Raw genomic sequence first — 27,777 nt, forward strand, 5'->3', positions numbered from 1 at the left:
TTTATTAATAATTTAGTCTAATAAAGTGTTGTATTGTGTTCTCTCTGAGACCAAGGTTGTGTTACTCAATTAAATTTAGAGCAAGAATTCAATTTTCTGACTTGAAATGGGTTGGAGGTTTCTGGCAGTTGGCATTTGCAGTGTTTATGTTATCTAATTAGTTTATTGTTTTATGATGTTGTATTGCTTGGGGTCTCACTCGCCATATGTCATTTCCAGCAGCTGTTTTGAGGACAGTTTTTTCTTTCTAAGAAGATGTGTATTTTTCCACCCAACTCTATTTTGTTGATACATTTTAATATGACATGATTTATATTCATGATTACGATGGTATCTGAGTAACTGATTGCTTTATGATTGTTGGATTCCATGTGGTCTTCCTGGCCTTGGTTCAGGAGCTGGCACAGCTGGCCAGCTGGGTGATTCTGATTGGTCAGAGATGGTAACCACATTAAGGAAGTTTGGAAAGCTATACAAACACAATTTAGAAGGAGTTACCGGCAGCATCACACACACACACACGCACACGCACACATATATATATAACGCACACACATGTATATGTAAACACACAAACATATATAAACACAGGCACACACAGGCACACACACACACACACACTTGGAAGTGAGGAGAGCGATGCAAGGGGGGAGTGCTTTACAGATATGATCTGTTGAGCTCAATTGACTTCACCACTTCATAGTTACTGCTGATTTTTGTATAACACTGCTATAGATAATGGTTATGATGTTGATGATACTCATCATCATAACCGTTAACACCCACGCAATATGAAGAAATTGTTTCAGTGTAAACCGAGTGCCATACTGTGCTGTACTGTGCTGTACAAATCAAATCGAGCGTGCCTGCATGCGTGCACATGTTTTTTTTTATAGCCTCTGATCCTTCATTATCTTCCCACTGTTTGTCTGTGCAGTCATAATCTGAATGAAGGACAGTTCCAGAAAGGGAGAGAAGAGACAGACAGGCAGGCAGTCAGAGATGCAGTCAGAAAGACAGACAGGCAGGCAGGCAGGAAAAAACGAGGTAGAAGTTAGACTGACAAATCACTGTTGCATACAAATGTTAAAGATAATGCTCCATTTGATTTTACACAACACTGCCCTCTTGAGGACTATTAGTGGATTCCAATCATGAATTCATTATTGATTGTAATGACAAATGTATTATGCACAATTAAATCTTCGTGAGCACAAAGAACATAATTTGATCATAAGAATTCCCCAGTCAATGTTGCATTTTGCCTAAGAAAGAAGACTTTGACACAACTTTGATAACGTGCCTCTAAAAAGACAGAACATCCTCAAAGCAGATTTTTCAACGCTGCCAGTCGAGTGCCTCTATGCCTGTGTGTCTGTGCGTGTTGTGCATGTCTCTGTTATGAATACAGTGAAGATTTTTCCTACTTTCTAATCAGATTTGTAAGTTTATGTAGTTCATTCCAAAAGGGCCTAGTTAATGTAATTAATCTATTTTGTCCTAGATCCCTATTTAAAAATACCTTCCTAAAGCTAATGATCTATGGAAATTGATCTCGCCTTTCATTTACAGTAATTTGGAACACATTACTGTATTTTGAGCACCGTTCGTCAATGTCCCTCTCTGTCTCTCACCTATACACACACACACACACACCTATACACACACACACACACACACACACACCTATACACACACACACACACACACCTACACACACACACACACACACACACACACACACACACACACACACACACACACACACACACACACGCCTAGACATTTTAATTAGCTTATTATCTTTGAGAGGGATAATTGCACAGATAGAAGTCTAAATCTGGAGGTGTTTCAATTATTCTGTCTGTCTGGCTGCAGGCAAAGTATCCCTCATCATAACTAATACATAGTCTGGCTGATTAGCTTAAGACATCACACTGTTTGCTCTCCAATAGGGCTGTCTGTGTGTGTGTGTGTGTGTGTGTGTGTGTGTGTGTGTGTGTGTGTGTGTGTGTGTGTGTGTGTGTGTTTTGGAGTGCATGCGTGTGTCAGCATAACATTGGATTGGAGCTATTTCAAGCATGTCTCTAAGGCTGTGTACTAACCGACAGTCAGCCAGCTAATTTTATTTGAGGTATTCTGTAATTACAGTGAAATCGAGGAGATCCTTCCACCAGCATATCAGGACACACACACGCAAACACATAAACACACGCACGCAATCAAGACATAGAAAATCATTCTCTGAATTATCGGACATATCGGTCTGAGCATAGAAGTTTGCACTATGAAGACAATTCAGTTTCAAAAGGTTGCTCAGTTTGCTCTGAGAATAGATATCAATAAAGTCAACATAGAAAATTGCTTTTGGCTCGACAGTGACATGATAAACATCACAAACAAACAACTGTAAAGCATCAGCAGCACATTAGTGCCATTTCATTCAACTGTTATGCAAAGGGAAAAAAGGCAGTTGAGTGGCAGGAATGTGTGTGTGTGTGTATGTTTGTGTGTGTGTTGGCCAAGGTTATCTGAATCTTGGAGTCCTCAGTTGCTCGTTGGTGTGGCTGAGTGTTTAATGGTCACTAGGTGCTGTTGCTGAGGAGCTTAGTTCCAACACGGCCTGTGGAGCATTAATCACTGATCTGGCAGACCAGTCCTCCTTACTCTTCTACCCCCTTTCTCAACTCTCTGTTTCCCCCCTTTTTCATTTGGTCCCTTAATATTATTGAAAATGCATTGAGAACACTCACACATGCACACAAATGCGCACGCATGCACACACCCATGCACACACACATTTTTACTCTTCCTCCCCAGCTCCATCGCTCTCATTGAGAGTGTATTTCCACTTGTTGATAGTGTCCCATATCGTGTATCTATAAGGTTGTGACGTAATGTCTTTCTCTTTCTGCTGTATAGTCAGATCCTTTTTTTTTAGGATTCAGCGTACAGCAATAGATTGCCTGGTTAGTTGAGTCATTTGGTGTTGGTTGGATTTTGTTTGGTTTAGTTTTGGTCACTTACTGTATTTTGACTATTTAGTTAACTGTGGTTAGTTTGTCAGTCTCTGCTTAGTTTGGCTGGGTAAGTTACACTGTGGTTGGTCTGTCATTCTGGTTAACTGTTGGTTTGGTGACAATTTTTGGTTAGTAGGGTGTTGTGGTGTTTTTACTGCATCCGTGTATCAGGTGCCAAGCTAAACAACCTGAGGCCTGGCATCTTACTGGCACAAAGACATGATACACCTGGAGTCAGATTTCACTCAATGACACACACTACAGCTCACTGGGACAGACAGGCCTGCAAGTGTGTATGTGTGTTTGTGTAGGTGAAAGGGAAGCGCCCATAGTAAAGAGAGCCACATCCATGAGTATGCCCACTGCTGCCAGCGTCACGTCAGTCCCAGCTTCATGTCGGTCTCTCTCCTCACTCCCCCATTCCACCTCTTTCCTCACAGACTCAAAGCATTTCTGAAGTGATCTCTCTGCTTTCCTTCCCTCCTCTCCGCTATCCTGTCTCTTCTCTCCTCCCTCTTCACCTCTCCTCCTTCTTCTGTCCTCCCTCTCTCACCTTCTCCCATCTCTCCTCCTTCTTTCATCCTTCTCTCCTAGCTCTTTCTTACCTCTATCCAAACTCATGCTACTTAATTACACACTAGGAGGGGCTGAGCAGGAGGGGATGGAGAGAGGGAGGGAAGGGAAACAAACAGAATGACAGAAAGAAAAGGGAATCGGTAGATGAAAAGGAGTGAGAGTAAAATAATAAACCTTAGATATACCTTAGAACTAAAGTGGACTATAATCACCTCTCTACTCTGGTTAATGATGTTGGAGTGTTCTTCTAACTTCTAACAATTGTTATCTGGACTTACGGACAATTGATGATAGTTGACGAGGCTGGCTGACAGGTCAAATCGGAGGGCGGCTGAGTTACAGAGAACCTTCTCTGTGCCTTCTGATGCATCAAGGCTTTGACTAACAACCACCTGTGAGCTGTTCTTGACAGGGCAGCTACTACGGACAGTCAACTCTATACTGTCAATACTACCTACTACAGACAGGAGAGAGGGGATAGAGGGAGTTTGTCTCGACATCGTCGTCACTTCTGACCTTAGTGGACGTACCATGACTTTTTACTGGCAGATAGTGGGAGACTGAACAAGAGAGAGAGAACAGGTGGACAGAGTGATATAAATGCGACTGAGGGACCGGAGGGGTTCTGAGCTAAGGGGGGGCTCTCTTGGATTGACACGGATAGACAGAGAGAAGGAGAGAAAGATAGAGGGAAAGGAGAGATCTCTCCATCTCTGGGACAGTGTGTCAAGATGCAGTTGATGTTTTTCCGTGAAGTGTGGGAGATGGAGGGGTTGCAGACAGTGGGGATACTCCTGGTGGTCTGTAGCTCCCTCAAACTGATGCACTTCCTGGGGCTCATCGATTTCTCCTCCAGAGGTAAGATACAGGGGGCTGAGGGCTGGGTATGAGACAGGGGACAGATATAGTTAAAGGACAGGAAGGGTGGGGGGTTAGGGACAGGTATGGGTATAGGGGTAGGAGAAGAGGCAAGGTTATGGGCTGGGTACAGAGGGGCTTGAGGTTAGGGAGAGGGTTAGGGTGTGGGAGAGAAGTAGGGGTAGGGGTTAGGAACATGGGGTAGGGACTGGGATTAGGGTAGGTTGAGATCAGGCTGAGGATCAAGTCCGAGGACAGGGAAGGGTTGGAGTCTGGGATAGGGGTAACTGTAGAGTTGAGGTAAAGGAGAGGCAGACATGAGCAGTAGCAGGATCTGGGGCAGGAGTAGGTGTAGAAGGTGGGGATTCAGGCTGGGGTAGGGCTAAGAGTAGGGGCAGAAGAAGGGAAAGAGAAAAAATAATAGATTAAAGGAAATGTTTTTTATTTTTATTTGAGAAGGGAACGTCTATGTACGGCAAGAAGACCCAATCCTTAATCTGTCTGATAAATGGTGGACATTAATGGCTGTAATTCAGGTCATTGGGTGTCTAATCAAGCGTGTGTACATTTTTCAGTACACTTTCCAAATGTCAACTAAACAAAATACGCTAGACAAGGTGGGATCTTTTTGTCTCAGTAAAATGAATTATGTGAGAAATATTGATGGACATGCTTTTATGTGCAAATATTGATATAATAACCATCATATGGAAGTAAACGAGTCACGCAATGACATGTTGCGTGGTCCTCCCACGATGACTCGTTGGGAAAGCATGCAGTTTATTAGGCTACAGATGAAATAAATTATGAGGAACTTCACAGGGTCTTATTCTGATGACATGATGAATGGCTGAAGTTTGACAAATAAAAATAATTTCGCTCTTTTGTCAATAACAATAATCTCTTCATATATAGGCTATACGTGTGCTCTAGCTAACAGTGAGCAGATAGCGCTGTTGGCTAGAGCGCACTTGCCAACATCAGAGTGGGCACATTCACTATATAACCCACATTTTTTATGAGAAAACAATCAGTAGAGTTGAAAACCCATTTAACTTGTATTTGTTATTCGGTACATGGGAATTTAGTCGCAAAAGTTTTTTTTTATGTGCACTACGTCATCACACACAGCCTTTTATCTGCAACGAGTTAATTTGATAGAAACACATCTCTGGTGGGAAAATGTGTTTTTTTTATGCAGATTTTTGAAAATTTGCATGAAAATATGTCACCAATTGGTTGACCTAGCTTGTGTCTACATCTATTTTTCCTCTCTCACTCTTCTCTGTGCCTAATGGGCTGTCTATAGTTTATATTACTAATGGACAGATTCCTAGATGGTTAGTTGGCCATGGATTATAGCCGTTTGAGGGTAATAGTAGACACGTTTTTCCAAAGCATGGTTTGTGTATAGGTGCTCTCAAGGGAACACAAGGCAGAGCTAGCTGAAACGACACAAAACAATTGCTTTCCGGACATTCGTTAATTTGAGATGTTAAGGTCAATTTCATCAATTGCTTTTCCTTGTAATTGGAATGTACACTACCGATCAAAAGTTTGGGATAACTTAGAAATGTCCTTGTTTTTGAAAGGAAAGCACATTTTCTGTCCATTAAAATAACATCAAATTGATCAGTAATACAGTGTAGACATTGTTCATGTTGTAAATGACTATTGTAGCTGGAAACGGCAGATTTTTTTTAATGGAATATCTACATAGGCGTACAGAGGCCCATTATCAGCAACCATCACCCAAATATTCAATTTTATTTGGAATGGCAAGCCAGACAAAATTAAATGGTCCTATTTATGCAAGGAATATGAATTCGTAGGGCAAAACTTAAGGACTCAGTCATACAAATGTTATACTTAAATCCGAAACTGGTTCTTTAGCAGATTAATAAGAATGTCTCATTCCATGTTCAAGAATGGCCATCTTCCTTATCTTCAGATTACAACTTCTGACTTTTGGTTATTTGAAAATGAAATAATCTCCAAAATATTGTTCTTTTTAAAAGAAGCCATCGAAAGTTGGGTGCAATTTTAGTTTAATCCACCAGAAAAGACAGAAAAATAATACAACAAATAATGTGGTTAAACTCAAATATACTAATTGATTAAAAAAAATAACATTATAAAAATAAAGTTATAATCTTTGTAAATGATATCATAAATAGGACTGGTGGAGTTATGCCACACATGTAGCTAACAATATAAGGAAATGTTTGCTCTACCAAAAATGACAACCAACTAATTGCAGCAATACTTCCAAAATGGAAGGCAAGTGGAAGGGGGAAATGTAAGGAACTTGTCTGTTGGCCCTGCATTAAAGACAAATATTGGTTGAAGAAAATTGTGATAACTAAAAAAGTATATCAGTTTAATTTAAAACTTCTTAGGGATAACCCCCATTTTTTTCAATTTTCGCCTAAATTACATACCCAAATCTAACTGCCTGTAGCTCAGGCCCTGAAGCAAGGATATGCATATTCTTGGTACCATTTGAAAAGAAACACTTTGAAGTTTGTAGAAATGGGAATTGAATGTAGGAGAATATAACACAATAGATCTGGTAGAAGAAAATAGACCATCTTTGAAATGCAACAGAAAGGTCCCAGTTCTAGCCATCAGTCTGTTTGTAATTCCTATGGTGTCCACAAGATGGTGGCAGTGTATGTGCAAAGTTTCAGATAACTTGAAGTATGAGCGAACTACATGACATTTAGTGTGAAGTCACCCAGGTACATTTGGGCAAATCGTGAAGGAGACATTTGCATTCATTTTACATTTTTCTGCAAGAATATCGTCAAATCTGTGTAGTTTGACTTTGATTTAGCTTCCAAGTATTAGTAGCCATATTATAAGTTCAATATTTGCAAAACAACCAGTTTTCATAACCTCATAACTCTGAATATTCGTATATTTTTTCCAAAAGGAAAAGGCATGCTGTCGTTCAAGGTTAGTAGCAACATTTTATGACAGATACAGGGTTTCCCATAAAGCCCAGCTCATTGGCTATCTAGCTAGCTTTGTTTGACCCCAATTGGTGCTTATTTGACAAAGTTAGAGTCATTCAAGTGAAGATCGCCCTTGTTATCGGCGTGCCATGAAGGCGTCGCTCTCTGACCAAATATGGTGTCCTATAGGATATACTACACCCCTAATGATATAGTGAAGTCTGGTTACGTTCTAGGATCTCTGAGGAATACATACGAACGTGATTTGACTGGTTGAAACAACGTTTAGGGTTAGATTTTCACAGATTTCTTTCTTTGCAAATTGAATGAGTGGAAATACAAAATCGATCGTGCATGCTATATGGACCTTTTTAAGATATGAAAAATGATTTTTATCTGACAAATCGACACTTCATGTTATCTCTGGGACCCTTTGGATGATAAATCAGAGCAAGATTTCAGAATATAAGTACACATTTCACCTTCAGAGGTGAATTTATCAAACCTATCGCGGTGAAAAAAAGTTTTGTTGTTAGGAGCTGTCCTCAAACAATAGCATGGCATATTAACAAGAATTTAAGCTTTCGGATGATATAAACACTTACATGTACCGACATTTGCTGTTTCTCTAAAATCTGCAATCGTGACACAAGGCGCTGCATGATTTATAACTGTCCCGTTGACGGGACGTCTATCCTTAAGGACTCAAAAATTGACCGCTGTGCCATACAGATAGTTGGGAAGAGATTTTCAATGTACCTATTCCATGGCATATGGTTTATGAACTGATACGCAAAATGACACCGGATTCAAAACTTAGAGTTTTTCAATTTAAATGATTATACAAAATTATTGCAACCAATAGAATGTTATATATACAGTGCCTTGCGAAAGTATTCGGCCCCCTTGAACTTTTCGACCTTTTGCCACATTTCAGGCTTCAAACATAAAGATATAAAACTGTAATTTTTTTGTGAAGAATCAACAACAAGTGGGTCACAATCATGAAGTGGAACGAAATTTATTGGATATTTCAAACTTTTTTAACAAATAAAAAACAGAAAAATTGGGCGTGCAAAATTATTCAGCCCCCTTAAGTTAATACTTTGTAGCGCCACCTTTTGCTGCGATTACAGCTGTAAGTCGCTTGGGGTATGTCTCTATCAGTTTTGCACATCGAGAGACTGACATTTTTGCCCATTCCTCCTTGCAAAACAGCTCGAGCTCAGTGAGGTTGGATGGAGAGCGTTTGTGAACAGCAGTTTTCAGTTCTTTCCACAGATTCTCGATTGGATTCAGGTCTGGACTTTTACTTGGCCATTCTAACACCTGGATATGTTTATTTGTGAACCATTCTATTGTAGATTTTGCTTTATGTTTTGGATCATTGTCTTGTTGGAAGACAAATCTCCGTCCCAGTCTCAGGTCTTTTGCAGTTGTTGCCAAAAAGTTTGGTTTCATCTGACCAGAGCACCTTCTTCCACATGTTTGGTGTGTCTCCCAGGTGGCTAGTGGCAAACTTTAAACGACACTTTTTATGGATATCTTTAAGAAATGGCTTTCTTCTTGCCACTCTTCCATAAAGGCCAGATTTGTGCAGTATACGACTGATTGTTGTCCTATGGACAGAGTCTCCCACCTCAGCTGTAGATCTCTGCAGTTCATCCAGAGTGATCATGGGCCTCTTGGCTGCATCTCTGATCAGTCTTCTTGTATGAGCTGAAAGTTTTTGAGGGACGGCCGGGTCTTCGTAGATTTGCAGTGGTCTGATACTCCTTCCATTTCAATATTATCGCTTGCACAGTGCTCCTTGGGATGTTTAAAGCTTGGGAAATATTTTTGTATCCAAATCCGGCTTTAAACTTCTCCACAACAGTATCTCGGACCTGCCTGGTGTGTTCCTTGTTCTTCATGATGCTCTCTGCGCTTTAAACGGACCTCTGAGACTATCACAGAGCAGGTGCATTTATACGGAGACTTGATTACACACAGGTGGATTCTATTTATCATCATTAGTCATTTAGGTCAACATTGGATCATTCAGAGATCCTCACTGAACTTCTGGAGAGAGTTTGCTGCACTGAAAGTAAAGGGGCTGAATAATTTTGCACGGCCAATTTTTCAGTTTTTTATATGTTAAAAAAGTTTGAAATATCCAATAAATTTCGTTCCACTTCATAATTGTGTCCCACTTGTTGTTGATTCTTCACAAAATATTACAGTTTTATATCTTTATGTTTGACGCTTGAAATGTGGCAAAAGGTCGAAAAGTTCAAGGGGGCCAAATACTTTCGCAAGGCACTGTATATATATATATATATATATGGGGATACAACCATCCCAGCACACTTAAAAATATATGGCAAATAGAAATCAAAATGGATGGTCTTCAGAAATAGATGGGAGTAGGATAGGAGTAAAAACAAACAAAAGATAACCATAGTTAATTAGATTGTGTCCGAAACATTTATATAGTATGTATAAGCTGGAAGTAGAAGCCTAAGTGTTGTTGTTAATTTGTTTACTCCAAGTAGGGGAGGGGTGGTAGGGTTAGTGGAAAATAATATTTTAGGAAAATATATTTTTAAAAGGTGTGTGTCTGTACAGTATATAAACTCAACAAAAAAAAGAAATGTCTCTTTTTCAGGACCCTGTGTTTCAAAGATAATTCATAAAAATGCAAATAACTTCACAGATCTTCATTGTAAATGGTTTAAACACTGTTTCCCATGCTTGTTCAATGAACCATAAACAATTAATGAACATGCACCTGTGGAACGGTCGTTAAGACACTAAGAGCTTACAGAAGGTAGGCAATTAAGGTCACCGTTATGAAAACTTAGGACACTAAAGAGGCCTTTCTACTGACTCTGAAAAACACCAAAAGAAAGATGCCCAGGGTCCCTGCTCATCTGCGTGAATGTGCCTTAGGCATACTGCAAGGAGGCATGAGGACTGCAGATGTGGACAGGGCAATAAATTACAATGTTCGTACTGTGAGACGCCTAAGACAGCGCTACAGGGAGACAAGATGGACAGCTGATCGTACTCGCAGTGGCAGACCACATGTAACAACACCTGCACAGGATCGGTACATCCGAATATCACACCTGCAGGACAGGTACAGGATGGCAACAACAACTGCACGAGTTACACCAGTAACGCACAATCCCTCCATCAGTGCTCAGAATATATGCAATAGGCTGAGAGAGGCTGGACTGAGGGCTTGTAGGCCTGTTGTAAGGCAGGTCATCATTGGCAACAATGTCGCCGATGGGCTATAGTTTTGATGTCTTTACTATTATTATTCAATGTAAAAAAAAACATTTTAAAATAAAGAAAAAACATTGAATGAGTATTAGGTGTATCCAAACATTTGACTGGTACAGTATGTGTATATGTACAGTGTATATATATTTATTTTTATATATGAGGGATTGGAAATGATGCAGACAATTAAGTTGATGGAAGCTACAATCTATCTGCAATGTTAAAGCTGATCTCCCCTCAAAAACAAATTTGATTAAAAAAAATATTATGTAGGGAATAATCTCACCCTGTGTGTGTGTGTGTGTGTGTGTGTGTGTGTGTGTGTGTGTGTGTGTGTGTGTGTGTGTGTGTGTGTGTGTGTGAGTGAGTGAGTGAGTGAGTGAGTGAGTGAGTGAGTGAGTGCGTGCATTTTGGCTAGGGATAGAGCAGTGTGTGATTGACTCAGCCCTAATGGCTTTGATGTCCCTACATGGGCCAGATCAAACACACACACTCCATCCCGTCTCCCAAGGCTACGCTCTGTGTGTGGGTGGGTGTGTTCCAGTACCTATAGCTCTAATGTCTAACCTCGTACTGCCTATTTTGGCAGCACACCTGTAGGGGGTGGGACAGAAAGCATATGGGGAAGAAAGGGAGTGACACGGTCAACAGATCAACAGCTTGTCCTTAGTACATAATAGGGATTGTGTCAACCTGTGTGTGTGTGCGCATGCGTGTGTTCATTCGGAGGTGTGTTAATGTATTGGTATAGTTACGGGTCATACAATACTGGTCTTTATCATGGCCTTCATCCCTCAGACTTCTGGAGGTCTACTAAAAGTAGTGAAGTTGCTGTTACTACGGAGATGCAGGTGCTCTCTTCTTCTCTCTGCCTTAACTTTTAGGACACACAGGGATACAGTATGACTTCGCTCTGACAGTACCAGGTCTGATTCTTACTGAGTGTGTCCTCGAATTGCACTGTGATTATTCTTGGTTCCAAGTTGGGTTGTACTTGTACTGTTTGTGTGGTCAATGGGTTGAGGGGGAGTAGTGAGTAACATGGGCTGATGGATGAGTTCTGATTAATGAGTTCTGATGAATGAATTCTGATGGATGAGTTCTAAAGGATACGTTCTGGAGTTCTGGTGGATGAGTTCTAATGGATGAGTTCTAGTGTTTGAATTCTGATCTGTTAGAATGTGAGGACTGGTAGGGTTTGAGTCGTTTGATCAAGGTCCAGCTGAATGCTGATCTAACACGGATGTTTTCAAAGTGTGAGGCATGCCTCACCAGGAGGTTACTAGTGACTGTAAAGGATTACATTTATAAAGTAACCTACCCAACCCTGTGAATGATGTAATTGATGTTCCACATTTAAATAATACAATTAGCATGAAATAATTCAACCCCCCATGTCGTTATACAAGATATAAACCTCATTAACAGTTAAACATTTATTTGGGGAGTTATTTCATTTGTTTTATGTGTCAAACCTCGAAATCAGACACAAACAAACACACGTCATAGAATTACGCCCTCCTCTCCATTCTTCTGTATGAAATTGCACAATCTCCAAACATATTGCGGTGCATGTTGGGATACCACTTTGCTCTGGAGCCTGCAGCCTTGCTGGCTTGGTTGAATAGGCTATTGGAGGGTCTAATTAGCCCCTACACCCTTGATAATCTTTACTCCCTCAGCTTTGGGACACGCACATATGGCGGGGGGGCGCGTGAACGTACAAATGTAGGGCCGTGGGGAAGGGACTGGTTAGGGATTCAGCATAACTGTATTCGGTTCTCTAATAATGAATAAATATTAGACCTGTTTCTAGTTACAATCGTGTGGAAAACACACCTTTTAAAGCAGTTTGGTGGCTACATTTAAAAAGAGGGGTATTCCAGCTTTCCAGTGCTACCACATTTATTTCACAATTCCTAAAATTGCATGCATGGCATCGTTAAAAAAATGCATACAACCAGAGTTTGTCGCAGAGCTCTTAAAGGGGCAACAGCGTTTTTAAAGGGCAATGACATACTTTGTAAAATAAACAACAACAAAAAGGTTTTCGACTGAATTAACTGTATATTTTGAAAACACTTCTATTCATTTAAAGTCAGTTGCATGTTAATTAAGTTGTGTCCAAAAAATATAAAATAAAAGTTGTTTTCTAAGAGTTTCATTGCAGCTATTTATTTTAAAACAAAATGTAACTGTGTGTTCTGGAGGTATATATATATATATATAATGGAAATTATTGTCTTGATGTTCCCTGAAAGGAGGCCCACTGTCTCAGACTTTGAAAACGCCTGGAGTAGAGAGTTGGGCTTTAGCTCAACCGGCTAACCATATGGCTTTTCTCTAGGAGGCATTAGGGCTATCAAAAACGATTGTACTGGTAGTCTAGGAATTGCCTAGAAATTGTGTTGCATTGATTCCTAGAAATCTCTGAAAAGGTTACATAAATGTGGATTCTTACCTCGTAAGAACCCTTTTGCCTTTCTCTGTTTGCCATTGACTTCCCTCAGTTTTCTGTAGTCCATTCAGACTGAAGATAATTATGATTTCATACTGAGTATTAATTATTTCTTTGTGTTTGCCAATGACTCACCCGTAGAGGGCTGTGTATGGTGATGTAAGCTATCAGCTGAAATGGACGCACACGCCCGTCCTAGAAAAGCCAGGTCAGCAAACCGAACCGTTGCCCTTACTATGGGAGACTGCTGTGCATGCTTCAATGAGTTGCATGTTGCTTATGCTGTGTGTGCGTGCGCTTGTGTGTGTGTGTGCATGGTTGTGGGTGTGCATGTCAGTTTGTGTGCACATGCAGGCCTGCATCTGTGAGTTTTTCTTCCTTTGAGTGTCTGTGTGTGCTCTATGTCTAACCTCTGCTATGGTTGGTGATTACAGGTAACACTCCCACCATCAAAAGTAAAAAGACTATAAAGCAGAGATTCCTCAAGCTGCTGCCCTGCTGCACGCCTTCCGTTGCTGCCTCAGTCAGTCAATGCAAGTGACTCTTCAGTCTTCACTCTCCCTACACACACATACATGGGCCCACAAATGCACACACACACAATCTTACTCTTACACACACACACACACACACACACACACACACATCTACACACTCACGGCACACACACATGTGCATGCTTACGCACAGACACAGACGCAGACACATACACACACACCTTCTCTCTCTCGCTCTCTCTTTCTCTCTCTCACACACACATACTATATACAATATATCTGGATATATCTCAGTATTATTGAACTGTGTGTTCTGGAGGTATTTTACAGTATTTTTGTCTGGTATGGTGTGTGACTGATGTATGTGTAGAGGTGAGAAGTGAGATGCGGACAGACAGTCAGCCCTGCTTTGCATCTTGGGATAAGAGGAGAGGAGGAGTGAGGCATGACTGTGTGTGTAATAAGGTTTGAATAGAGGAAGAGAGGGATGAGTGGAGAGAGAAATGGATGGGGAGTGAGGGAGGGAGGGATGGAGTGTCATATTGCCTGAAGATCTGAGGACTTTTGTCGTTTCACTGATGTTTCGATGGTTTACTACTACTTTCAGTGAAAGTTATCGTCAATGAGCACATCGGGTTACTAAATGAACTTCTCCATAGACATTCAGGAATCTCACGGGGTGATGTTGATATGTTTTTGTTTTCTATTGATGACTTGATGACTACCTGTCTTTCTTTGTGCACTTCAGTTTTGGAGAATTGTAATACAATGTAAATGTAGCAATTTATCATCTAACGGTATGTTTTAGTAAAGCTAATATCTGCTAACAGTAATGTAATGATATTTCAACAGTTCATAATTAACATTGATTTAGTTGGCTGTGTTTTTACCATTATTATTACTAGTACCAATTAAAAGGTGTGCCAGCCAGGAACCTGTAGGAGTAGCCTATAGCAGTGGATGCTGGTGGGAGGAGCAATAAGTGTACGGCTCGTTGTAATGGCTGGAATGGAATTAATGGAACGGTATCAAACACATCAAACATATGGAAACCACATTTGACTCCGTTCCACTGATTCCACTCCAGCCAATACAATGAACCTGTCCTCCTATAGCTCCTCCCACCAGCCTCCACTGACCTATAGGTATATCTAACAGTGCTCTCTGTCCCACAGACAGCGTAGAGGATGACTTTGAGTTGTCCACTGTGTGCCATCGACCAGAGGGGCTGGACAAACTACAGGAGCAGACCAAGTTCAACAAGAAGGAACTACAAGTTCTCTACAGGGGCTTCAAGAACGTGAGTTTGGGGATGCGGGGAAGAGAGGGGGTGGGGATATGGGAAGGCTAGAGACCTGGGGCTGAGGGTTGGGAAAATTGCACCTCTGTCAATCAGTCGAGTCACGCTGTAAAATATATATTTTTTTTAATTCAGTCGGGATCTCAACTTACTGTTCAGCTTTAGATTAGTAGAATACAGAAGGTGCAATTCTGAACTTGGTTATATCAGTTATCTTATTGTTACAGTATATGTGACTGACCGGCTTGATTCGGTCTTATGTAGCAAAATTTGAAATTATGTTTTTTACATTGGATAAAAGTAGAAACTCAGAGATAGAAAATGATATATCATACACTACAGTCGAGGAACAATGGGAAAGTAATTCTGCTTTGAAAGTTGATAAACTTGTAACCACACTTTTGAGAAAATGGCCTAATGAATGTTTTGGTACACCTACTGGAGAGTTATTTTTTGTCTACACCCATTCAGCATCGATCACACCCTCTTAAGCCTTAGCCCCACCCATCTCTTTAAGGATTCACATGTGAGACCATGTGCTAAATAGAGTGAGTATGGTAGTGTACTAAACAACCAAAGATTTCAAGACTAAAGGCTGGTTTTTCGTCTATCGACATGTCTGTAGACAGTTGTGGCAGTGACATCATGAGCATTCTATTGTTGTCTCACATCAACCTTTTCGTTGTCATTATGAAAAAGTATAAATACAAAAACTACAGGTTGCATGACATCAGCAAACTGGTGGTCCAAAATAACATAACTGGTGTATTTTAACACCAATTAACCCAAATGAAATTAGCACATGTCAATCTAGCAAACCAGCAACTAAAAGCAACTTTCTAAACAATGTTTTGGTTCATGTCTAGCTTGTTAGCTAGCTAGCTAACATTAAGTTAGCTGGCTAGCCAGTTCAAATGACCATATCATATAGCTGACAACGTCTTAACTTTAGACAATTTGTATTCGCTATTAAAGGAAAATTAATTACAAGTTAATGGCGTGCTAATTACAGAAAATAGCTTACAGTTGTGAGTGTGATGAAATAAAAGCAGGGCATTCTACTGGAGAATTGTATAACTTGGACATTATCTCGTTGGCCTAACATTATATCCTAATTTGACTTTGGTGTAGGTTATGCTGTTCTTCACATTACTGTCTCTCGTAAACACACACTATATCAAATAAAATCTTTATTTGTCACATGCACAGGATACAGAAGGTGTAAACGGTACAGTGAAATAGTTACTTGCATAACAGAGTTTTTTGTTAAGACATGTAGCTAGCTACCTAGGTAAACAATGAACCATTATCCCAATTCATAACATTACTACCCTGCATAAATCTGTAAGTAGCTAACCAACTAGGTTCAATGTTAGCTTGCTAGCTAACATTAGGCTATAACTAGCACTGCAAATGGCTTTGAGATACAAATAATATTACTACACAGATCATACATGTAACATTAGCTAGTGAGCCAACTAGCTAACATTAGCTAGCTACCGGTACGCTTTAACTTGCAATGAAAATGACTTCATGACTGAATTAGAAATGTATAATATCTGAAAATGTAGCTAGCTAGACTCTCTTACACACATGGATGAATGATTCTCCTTCTCTGTCATGGATGCCATGGTTTCCCTTAGTTTGAAAATGTAGTCCGGAGGCAGGTGTTTTATACAACAACGGTGTTCTCTTTTCGACTCCCTCTGCATATTTGCAATCAAACGCCAGAATTTTCTCCATCTCCTTAGTTATCATACTCTAATTCCACTGGAAATTCCACTGATTTCTTTGTGATATCTTTAAAAAAAGCTGCATTAGAAAGGATTACCTACACATATTGAGCAGCTCATGTTATAGACAGAAGCATGCTACATGGCAGATCAATCCGAACTCATCTCTCGGCATGTCCAGCCCGTCCATTATCTCAGCCAATCATGACTAGCGGGAAGGTTCCTAACTTTTTTCCATGGCTAAACCAACTAGGCTCGTAATTTAACAATTGTATTTGTATTTACAGATGGAATACACATTTGTTATTAAGGCACATGAAAGTTAACATGTTCTAGAAAGCATTTCTGCCAAAAACTGCATTTTGATTTTTTTAAAATCCCTATGTTCAAATGCCTCTCCTGTGAAGTAGTGACATGTGACATACGCCTAGTTTCCTGAATCGAGTCACATATGTCACTCGCTGACAGTCACTCAATTAGCCCATGTCAATTAAAATGGTTTAGATTGGTAAATTAGTCTAGCCAGCTATGTAAACTTGTAGTAATCATGGCCGAATAAAACCTATCCAAAGCAAAAACCGTAGACAGATGGCAGAATTTGCGCCAAACTGAAAGCGTGAATCATTGCATTTAACCATGGCAAGGTGACTTGGAATATGGTTTAATATAAACAGTACAATTATGCCCCCCGTAAGGCAATCAAACAGGCAAAATGTCAGTACAGTGACAAAGTGGAGTCGCAATTCAACGGCTAACAAGCAGGACCTTTGTGGCAGGGACTCCAGACAATCACGGATTACAAAGGGAAAACCAGTCACATCGCAAACACTGACGTCTTTGCCAACTTTGAGGATAACACAGCACCACCAACACGGGTCTGTGGGCTCTCTTTCTCGTGAGTAAGACATTTAAGCGTGTTAACCCTTGCAAGGCTGCCAGCCCAGATGGCACCCTAGTCGCATCCTCAGAGCATGCGCAGACCAGCTGGCTGGAGTATTTACAGGCATATTCAATCTCTCCATATCCCAGTCTTCTGTCCACACTTGCTTCAAGATGTACACCGTTGTTCCTGTACCCAAGAAAGCAAAGGTAACTGAACTAAATGACTATCACCCTGTATCACTCACTTCTGTCATCATGAAGTGCTTTGAGAGGCTAGTTAAGGATCATTTTACCTCCATCTTACCCGGCACCCTAGACCCACTGCAATTTGCATACCGCCCCAATAGATCCACGGATGATGCAATCGACATTGCATTGCAAACTGCACTATCTCATCTGGACAAGAGGAATACCTACGTAAGAACACTGGTCATACATCTCAGACCTCAACAACATAGTACCCTCCAGGCTCATCATTGAGCTCGGTTCCCTGGGTCTGAACTCAGCCCTGTGCAACTGGGTTCTAGACTTCCTGATGGGCCATCCCCAGGTGGTGAAGGTAGGAAATAACACCTCCACTAGGCTGATCCTAGACACAGGGGCCCCACAAGGGTGAGTACTCAGCCCCCTTCTGTACTGCCTGTTCACCTATGACTGCGTGGCCATGCACTCCTCCAACTCAATCATCAAGTTTGCAGATGACACAACAGTGGTAGGCCGGATTACCAACAATGACTAGACAGCCTACAGGGAGGAGCTGAGGGCCCTGGCAGAGTGGTGCCAGGAAAAATAGGAAGAGGAAGCACGCCCCCATCCACATTGAAGGGGCCGCAGTGGAGAATGTGTAAAGCTTCAGGTTCCTCGGCATACACATCACTGACAAACTGGAATGGTTCACCCACACAGACAGTGTGATGAAGAAGGTGCTACAGCATCTTGTTCAACCTTAGGAGGCTGAAGAAAGTTGGTTTGCCCCTAAGACCCTAACAAACTTTTACAGATGCACCATTGAGAGCATCCTGTCTGGCTGTATCACCGTCTGGTACGGCAACAGCACCGTCCGCAACTGCAGGGCTCTCCAGAGGGTGGTGCGGTCTGTCCAACGCATCACCGAGGGCACATCTACAGCTCCCGATATCACAGGAAGGCCGAAAAGATAATCACCCAGTTATCATCCAGAAGGCGAGGTCAGTACAGGTGCATCAAAGCTGAGACCGAGAGACTGAAAAACAGATTCTATCTCAAGGCCATCATACTGTTAAATAGCCATCCCTAGCCAGCCTCCACCCAGAACCCTGCCATGAACTTAGTCACTGTCACTAGCCGGCTATCACCTTCGGTTACTCAACCCTGTACCTTGGAGGCTGCTGCCCTATGTACATAGACATGGACTCACTGGTCACTTTAATAATGGAACACCGGTCACTTTAATAATGTTTACATACTCTTTTACTTATTTAATATGTATAATACTGTATTCTTGTCAAGGCCATCCTATTCAACTATTGCTGTACATACACTATTCTATCCTACGTATTCTAACGATATACTACATATTCTATCTACATACTATTCATAATGTCTATACATCCCATCACACACATATGTATGTATGTGTATATATATATACAGTTGAAGTCGGAAGTTTACATACACCTTAGCCAAATACATTTAAATTCAGTTTTTCACAATTCCTGACATTTAATCCTACTAAAAATTCTCTGTCTTAGGTCAGTTAGGATCACCACTTTATTTAAAAAATTTGAAATATCAGAATAATAGTAGAGAGAATGATTTATTTCAGCTTTTAATTATTTCATCACATTCCCAGTGGGTCAGAAGTTTACATACACTCAATTAGTATTTGGTAGCATTGCCTTTAAATTGTTTAACTTGAGTTAAACGTTTCGGGTAGTCTTCCACAAGCTTCCCACAATAAGTTGGGTGAATTTTGGCCCACTCCTCCTGACAGAGCTGGTGTAACTGACTCAGGTTTGTAGGCCTCCTTGTTCGCACACGCCTTTTCAGTTCTGCCCACAAATGTTCTATAGGATTGAGGTCAGGGCTTTGTGATGGCCAATCCAATACCTTGACTTTGTTGTCCTTAAGCCATTTTGCCACAACTTGGAAGTGTGTTTGGGGTCATTGTCCATTTGAAAGACCCATTTGCGACCAAGCTTTAACTTCCTGACTGATGTCTTGAGATGTTGCTTCAATATATCCACATAATTTTCCAGCCTCATGATGCCATCTATTTTGTGAAGTGCACCAGTCCCCCAAGCATCCCAACAACATGATGCTGCCACCCCCATGCTTCACAATTGGGATGGTGTTCTTCAGCTTGCAAGCCTCCCCCTTTATCCTCCAAACATAACAATGGTCATTATGGCCAAACAGTTCTATTTTTGTTTCATTAGACCAGAGGACATTTCTCCAAAAAGTACGATCTTTGTCCCCATGGGCAGTTGCACACTGTAGTCAGGCTTTTTTATGGCAGTTTTGGAGTAGTGGCTTCTTCCTTGGTGAGCGGTGTTATTGAAATTCAGTACTGAGAGAGACTTTGTCTAGGTCATTTTTTCAAACAATCATCTTTATTTAATATCGATTAATTATATCAATAATGAGACCATCAGCCCATCAGTCTTGACTGACCGTTAGGCTGGGAGTCTAGCCTTTACAGACGATGCACAGCTTTTATGTAGCTGATACCAAGATTGCTTAGTCCGTCACTTCTAACCTTCCCATAAGCCACCTTGGTTATCTACACAGGATGGTATTTTACTTAGTTTCCCAGATGCCAGGAAGAAGAGACAATGAGGCATTGTTCTCAACTCTTCAAGGCTCTCTCTATCTCGAGTCACACACCACATCTTGTCTATAGAATGTTAGCTTTTAGGTTTTTATCACCAACACAAGGACATTTCTTCAAAAAGTACGATCTTTGTCCCCATGTGCAGTTGCAAACCGCAGTCAGGCTTTTTCATGCCGGTTTCGGAGCACTGGCTTCTTCCTTGCTGAGCGGCCTTTCAGGTCATGTTGATATAGGACTCGTTTTACTGTGGATATAGATACTTTTGTACCTGTTTCCTGCAGCATCTTCACAAGGTCCTTTGCTGTTGTTCTGGGATTGATTTGCACTTTTCGCACCAAAGTATGTTCATCTCTAGGAGACAGAACGCGTCTCCTTCCTGAGCGGTATGACGGCTGCGTGGTCCCATGATGTTTATACTTGCGTACTGTTTGGAAATTGCTCCCAATGATGAACCAGACTTGTGGAGGTCTACAATTTTTTTTCTGAGGTCTTGGCTGATTTCTTTTGATTTTCCCATGATGTTAAGCAAAGAGGCACTGAGTTTGAAGGTAGGTACACCTCCAATTGACTCAAAAAAATGTACAATTTCACCTTTATTTAACCAGGTAGGCTAGTTGAGAACAAGTTCTCATTTACAACTGCAACCTGGTCAAGATAAAGCAAAGCAGTGCAACACAAACAACAACACAGAGTTACACATGGAATAAACAAACATACAGTCAATAACACAATAGAAAAAGTATATATACAGTGTGTGCAAATGAGGTAAGATAAGGGAGGTAAGGCAATTAAATATACCTTCTGGAGCGTGTGCTACGGGTGGGTGCTGTTATGGTGACCAGTGAGCTGAGATAAGGCAGGGCTTTACCTAGCAAAGACTTATAGATGACCTGGAGCCAATGGGTTTGTCAATGAATATGAAGCGAGGGTCAGCTAATGAGAGCATACAGGTCGCAGTGGTGGGTAGTATATGGGGCTTCGGTGACAAAATGGATGGCACTGTGATAGACTGCATCCAATTTGCTGAGTAGAGTGTTGGAGGCTATTTTGTAAATGACATCACCGAAGTCAAGGATCGGCAGGATAGTCAGTTTTACGAGGGTATGTTTGGCAGCATCAGTGAAGGATGCTTTGTTGTGAAATAGGAAGCCGATTCTAAATGTAATTTTGGATTGGAGATGCTTAATGTGAGTCTGGAAGGAGAGTTTACAGTCTAACCAGACACCTAGTTATTTGTAGTTGTCCACATATTCTAAGAGAGAACCATCCAGAGTAGTGATGCTGGACGGGCGGGCTGGTGCGGGCAGCGATCTAGTTTTACTTGTATTTAAGAGCAGTTGGAGGCCACGGAAGGAGAGTTGTATGGCATTGAAGCTCGTCTGGAGGGTTGTTAACGCAGTGTCCAAAGAAGGGCCAGAAGTATACAGAATGATGTCGTCTGTGTAGAGGTGGATCAGAGAATCACCATCAGCAAGAGCGACATCATTGATGTATACAGAGAAAAGAGTCGCCTGAGAATTGAAACCTGTGGCACCCCCATAGAGACTGCCAGAGGTCTGGACATAATGTACAAGCCAATGTATGGTAGGATGTGAATACGGTGGAGGTCAACCTAGGCATAGAGTGACGATGAGAGAAGTATTGTCTCTCGAGACACCGTTTAAACCAGGTGAGGTCACCTCATGTGTGGGAGGTGGAACAAAAGGGTTAGCTAAGGCATATTGAGCAGGGCTGGAGGCTCTACAGTTAAATAAGACAATAATCACTAACCAAAACAGCAATGGACAAGGCATATTGACATTAGGGAGAGGCATGCGTAGCCGAGTGATCATAGAGGTCCAGTGAGTAGCTAGGGGGGCTGGAGACCCAGCTATTCAGACAGCTAGCGGGCCGGGGCTAGCAAGCTAGCAAAAGGGCTTTAGAGGGACGTCGCGACGGAAGAATTCTGTTGTAGCCCCCTTGTGCGGTTATGTCGGCAGACCAGTCATGATGGATCAGCGGGGTTCCGTGTAGTAAAAGGGTCCAGGCCAATTGGCAAAATAGGTATAGTAGCCCAAGAAATTGGCTGATGGACCTCTTCAGCTAACAGTCTGATATGCTCTAGACAGCTAGCGGGCCGCGGCTAGCAGAATAGCAGATGGGCATTCAGGGGACGTCGTGACGGAGAAGCCTGTTGAAAAACCCCTTCGGGCGGATTACTTCGGTAGTCCAGTCGTGATGAATCGGCGGGGTTCTGTATCGGCAGTAAAAGTGGTCCAGGCCAATTGGCAAAAAAGATTTTGTAGCCCATGGAGTGGCTGATGGACCTCTTCAGCTAGCCGGGAGATGGGCCTAGCATAGGCTAGCTCCAAGCTAATTTTTGCTTGCTTCGGGACAGAGACGTTAGCCAGGAGTAGCCACTCGAATAGCAGCTAGTTAGCTGCGATGATCCAGGGAAAAGGTTCAGAGATTGCAGTAGGAATCCGGAGATATGGAGAAGAAGAAGTCCGATATGCTCTGGGTTGAATCACACTGTGCAGACTGGCAGGAGTTGTCCGGGCTAAAGGTTAGCTGATGACCGCTAGCAGTGGCTAGCTGACTAATAGCTAGTAGCTATTTAGCTAGTTAGCTGGCTAGCTTCTGTTGGGGGTTCCGGTTCTAAAGTAAAGAAAATAGCAGATCCATTCCACATTGGGTGAGTCGGGTTGCAGGAGAGTATGATGAAGTTGAGGTTAAGAAAAATATTTTTTTAAATATATGCAAAGAAAAAAAGATATAAAAAGATATATATACGGGACACGACAAAACGAAGACAAAGACGCCTGACTGCTACGCCATCTTGGATTTTTACTGTATATCTACAGTTGAAGTCGGAAGTTTACATACACTTAGATTGGAGTCATTAAAACTTGTTTTTCAACCACTCCACAAATGTCTTGTTAATCAACCACGCCACAAATTTCTTGTTAACCAACTATAGTTTTGGCAAGTCGGTTAGGACATCTACTTTGTGCATGACACAAGTCATTTTTCCAATAGTTGTTTACAGACAGATTATTTCACTTATAGTTCACTGTATCACGATTCCAGTGGGTCAGAAGTTTACATACACCAAGTTGACTGTGCCTTTAACTTAAACAGCTTGGAAAATTCCAGAAAATTATGTCATAGCTTTAGAAGCTTTAGAAGTTCCTCTTTGCTTGACATCATGGGAAAATCAAAAGAAATCAGCCAAGACCTCAGAATTTTTTTTTAGACCTCCACAAGTCTGGTTCATCCTTGGGAGCAATTTCCAAATGCCTGAAGGTACCACATGTATCTGTACAAACAATAGTACGCAAGTATAAACACCATGGGACCACACAGCCATCATACCGCTCAGGAAGGAGACGCGTTCTGTCTCCTAGAGATGAACGTACTTTTGTACGAAAAGTGCAAATCAATCCCAGAACAACAGCAAAGGACCTTGTGAAGATGCTGGAGGAAACATGTACAAAAGTATCTATATCCGCAGTAAAATGAGTCCTATATCAACGTAACCTGAAAAGCCGCTCAGCAAGGAAGAAACCACTGCTCCAAAACCGCCATAAAAAAGCCAGAATACGGTTTGCAACTGCACATGGGGACAAAGATCGTACTTTTTGGAGAAATGTCCTCTGGTCTGATGAAACAAAAATAGAACTGTTTGGCGATAATGACCATCGTTGTGTTTGGAGGTAAAAGGGGGACGCTTGCAAGCCGAAGAACACCATCCCAACCATGAAGCACGGGGTGGCAGCATCATGTTGTGGGGGTGCTTTGTTGCATGAGGGACTGGTGCACTTCACAAAATAGATGGCATCATGAGGCAGGAAAATTATGTTGATATATTAAAGCAACATCTCAAGACATCAGTCAGGAAGTTAAAGCTTGGTCGCAAATGGGTCTTCCAAATGAACATTGACCCCAAGCATACTTCTAAAGTTGTGACAAAATGGCTTAAGGACAACACAGTCATGGTACTGGAGTGGCCATCACAAAGCCCTGACCTCAACCCTGAAGACAATTTGTGGGCAGAACTGAAAAAGCGTGTGTGAGCAAGGAGGCCTACAAACCTGGCTCTGTTACACCAGCTCTGTCAGGAGGAATGGGCCAAAATTCACCCAACTTATTGTGGGAAGCTTGTGGAAGGCTACCCAAAACGTTTGACCCAAGTTAAAGAATTTAAAGGCAATGCTACCAAATACTAATTGAGTGTATGTAATGTGATAAAAGAAACAAAAGCTGAAATAAATCATTCTCTCTGCTATTATTCTGATATTTCACATTCTTAAAATAAAATGGTGAGCCTAACTGAACTAAGACAGAGACTTTTTACTAGGTTTAAATGTCAGGAATTTGAAAAACTGAGTTTAAATGTATTTTGCTGAGGTATATGTAAACTTCCAACTTCAACTGTATATATATATATACAGTGGGCTCCAAAATTACTGGCGCCCCTGACTGGCAATGCACAAACAATGCTTAAAGAAATATAAACAATATAATTATAGAGATAAACTCAAAATACCAACATTTGAGAAATACTGTACTTTATTAATGTTTCAATGGAACCAACCAAAATAATTGATTGATTTAATTAAAAATCAATGTGATCCAAATCAAGGTTTCACAATTAATGGCACCCTTAAAGATTATTGGAAATAACATCTACCAAAATTAAACCACAAATTAAATTCCACTTATTTAAGTTTATCTAAGTCTTAAGGAACTATATTGAGCCATTACATCACTTCCTGTTTCACTAGGGTATAAAAATGAGTTAACACACATCCAATATCCCGCTGTCATCCAACACCATGAAGAAAACAAAAGAACTGTCAGTTCAAAAGAGACAGATGGTCGTAGACCTTCATAAATCTGGTAATGGCTACAAGAAGGCCACAAACGATTGAATATACCACTGAGCACTGTCAGGAAAATTATTAAAACATTCTTAAGATAAGGAACAGTTGAAAACCTCACGGATAGAGGATGCAAATGCATTTTGCCCCCCAGGATAGGGAGGAGGATGGTGAGAGAAACAACAAAATCCCCAAGAATCATTGTGATAGAAATGCAGGCCTTGTTGGCATCTTGGGGTCACCAGATTTCAAAAAGCACCATCAGACGCCACCTCCACAACCACAGGCTCTTTGGAAAGGTTTCCAGACGAAAGCCCTCTCTGACCCCAAGACACAGACGCAAGCGCTTGGAGTTTGCCAAATGTCATTTAAATTATGACTGGAAGAAAGTGCTCTGGTCAGATGAGACCAAAATTGAATGTTTTGGTCAGATACAGCATCGGCATGTTTGACGTTGAAACAGAGATGCATACAAGCAATGTAGGAGTCCGGAGTATATATCTGTCTGTACATATATATATATATATAGAAAACTGCAAGACTGAATAGGAGAAAAAACAAGCAACAAACAAAGAAGATAGGCTTTTGAAAATAACTATTTTTCATAAAATTTTAGTTATCTTAGCAAGCTGAATTGTTTACCAGTTGCTAAGCAGTTGCTAGGGACTCTTTTGGAAGAAGCTAGCTAGCTAACGAAGAACAACAAAGAATATCTAGTTAACAGAAGAAAAGAAAGAGAAAATCAGGACAGAAGAAAAAGGATATCAAAGTGAAACAGTTCTCTAAAGACACAGGAGACAATAATACAAGAAACAACACTTCTGTAGCTTGTCAACTATGTGTCTGTCTATCCCTGTTCTCTCCTCTCTGCACAGGCCATACAAACGCTTCACACCGCGTGGCCGTTGCCACTCTAACCTGGTGGTCCCAGCGCGCACGACCCACGTGGAGTTCCAGGTCTCCGGCAGCCTCTAGAACTGCCGGTCTGCAGCCAACAAGGCTGAGTTCATCTCAGCCTATGCTACCCTCCAGTCCCTAGACTTCCTGGCGCTGACGGAAACATGGATTACCACAGATAACACTGCTACTCCTACTGCTCTCTCTTCGTCTGCCCACGTGTTCTCGCATACCCCTAGAGCATCGAGCCAGCGGGGTGGTGGCACTGGAATCCTCATCTCTCCCAAGTGGACATTCTCTCTTTCTCCCCTGACCCATCTGTCTATCTCCTCATTTGAATTCCATGCTGTCACAGTTACCAGCCCTTTCAAGCTTAACATCCTTATCATTTATCGCCCTCCAGGTTCCCTTGGAGAGTTCATCAATGAGCTTGACGCCTTGATAAGTTCCTTTCCTGAGGATGGCTCACCTCTCACAGTTCTGGGTGACTTTAACCTCCCCACGTCTACCTTTGATTCATTCCTCTCTGCCTCCTTCTTTCCACTCCTCTCCTCTTTTGACCTCACCCTCTCACCTTCCCCCCCTACTCACAAGGCAGGCAATACGCTTGACCTCATCTTTACTAGATGCTGTTCTTCCACTAATCTCATTGCAACTCCCCTCCAAATCTCCGACCACTACCTTGTATCCTTTTCCCTCTTGCTCTCATCCAACACTTCTCACTCTGCCCCTACTTGGATGGTATTGCGCCATCCCAACCTTCGCTCTCTCTCTCCCGCTACTCTCTCCTCTTCCATCCTATCATCTCTTCCCTCTGCTCAAACCTTCTCCAACCTATCTCCTGATTCTGCCTCCTCAACCCTCCTCTCCTCCCTTTCTGCATCCTTTGATTTTCTCTGTCCCCTATCCTCCAGGCTGGCTCGGTCCTCCCCTCCTGCTCCGTGGCTCGACGACTCACTACGAGCTCACAGAACAAGGCTCCGGGCAGCCGAGCGGAAATGGAGGAAAACTCGCCTCCCTGCGGACCTGGCATCCTTTCACTCACTCCTCTCTACATTCTCCTCTTCTGTCTCTGCTGCTAAAGCCACTTTCTACCACTCTAAATTCCAAGCATCTGCCTCTAACCCTAGGAAGCTCTTTGCTACCTTCTCCTCCCTCCTGAATCCTCCTCCCCCTCCCCCCCCCCTCCTCCCTCTCTGCGGATGACTTCGTCAACCATTTTGAAAAGAAGGTTGACGATATCCGATCCTCGTTTGCTAAGTCAAACGACACCGCTGGTCCTGCTCACACTGCCCTACCCTGTGCTTTGACCTCTTTCTCCCCTCTCTCTCCAGATGAAATCTCGCGTCTTGTGATGGCCGGCCGCCCAACAACCTGCCCACTTGACCCTATCCCCTCCTCTCTTCTCCAGACCATTTCCGGAGACCTTCTCCCCTTCCTCACCTCGCTCATCAACTCATCCTTGACCGCTGGCTACGTCCCTTCCGTCTTCAAGAGAGCGAGAGTTGCACCCCTTCTGAAAAAACCTACACTCGATCCCTCCGATGTCAACAACTACAGACCAGTATCCCTTCTTTCTTTTCTCTCCAAAACTCTTGAACGTGCCGTCCTTGGCCAGCTCTCCTGCTATCTCTCTCAGAATGACCTTCTTGATC

The 27,777-nt window shown here is 41.9% G+C and overlaps 1 protein-coding gene across 1 annotated transcript in view; it reads left to right on the forward strand.

Moving 5' to 3' along the window:
• The window catches only part of LOC106576844 (A-type potassium channel modulatory protein KCNIP2), a 192,354-nt gene that overhangs the window by 154,604 nt on the left and 9,973 nt on the right, over window positions 1-27,777 (forward strand). Inside the window, exons 2-3 of the mRNA XM_082964692.1 lie at window positions 13,574-13,676; window positions 14,816-14,936. Of these exons, the coding sequence (XP_082820818.1) occupies window positions 13,574-13,676; window positions 14,816-14,936 (224 nt within the window). The remainder of the gene's footprint in view (window positions 1-13,573; window positions 13,677-14,815; window positions 14,937-27,777) is intronic.

This window comes from Salmo salar, chromosome 18 (assembly GCF_965601325.2).
Source record: "Salmo salar chromosome 18, fSalSal1, whole genome shotgun sequence".
Classification (NCBI taxonomy): Eukaryota; Metazoa; Chordata; class Actinopteri; order Salmoniformes; family Salmonidae; genus Salmo; species Salmo salar.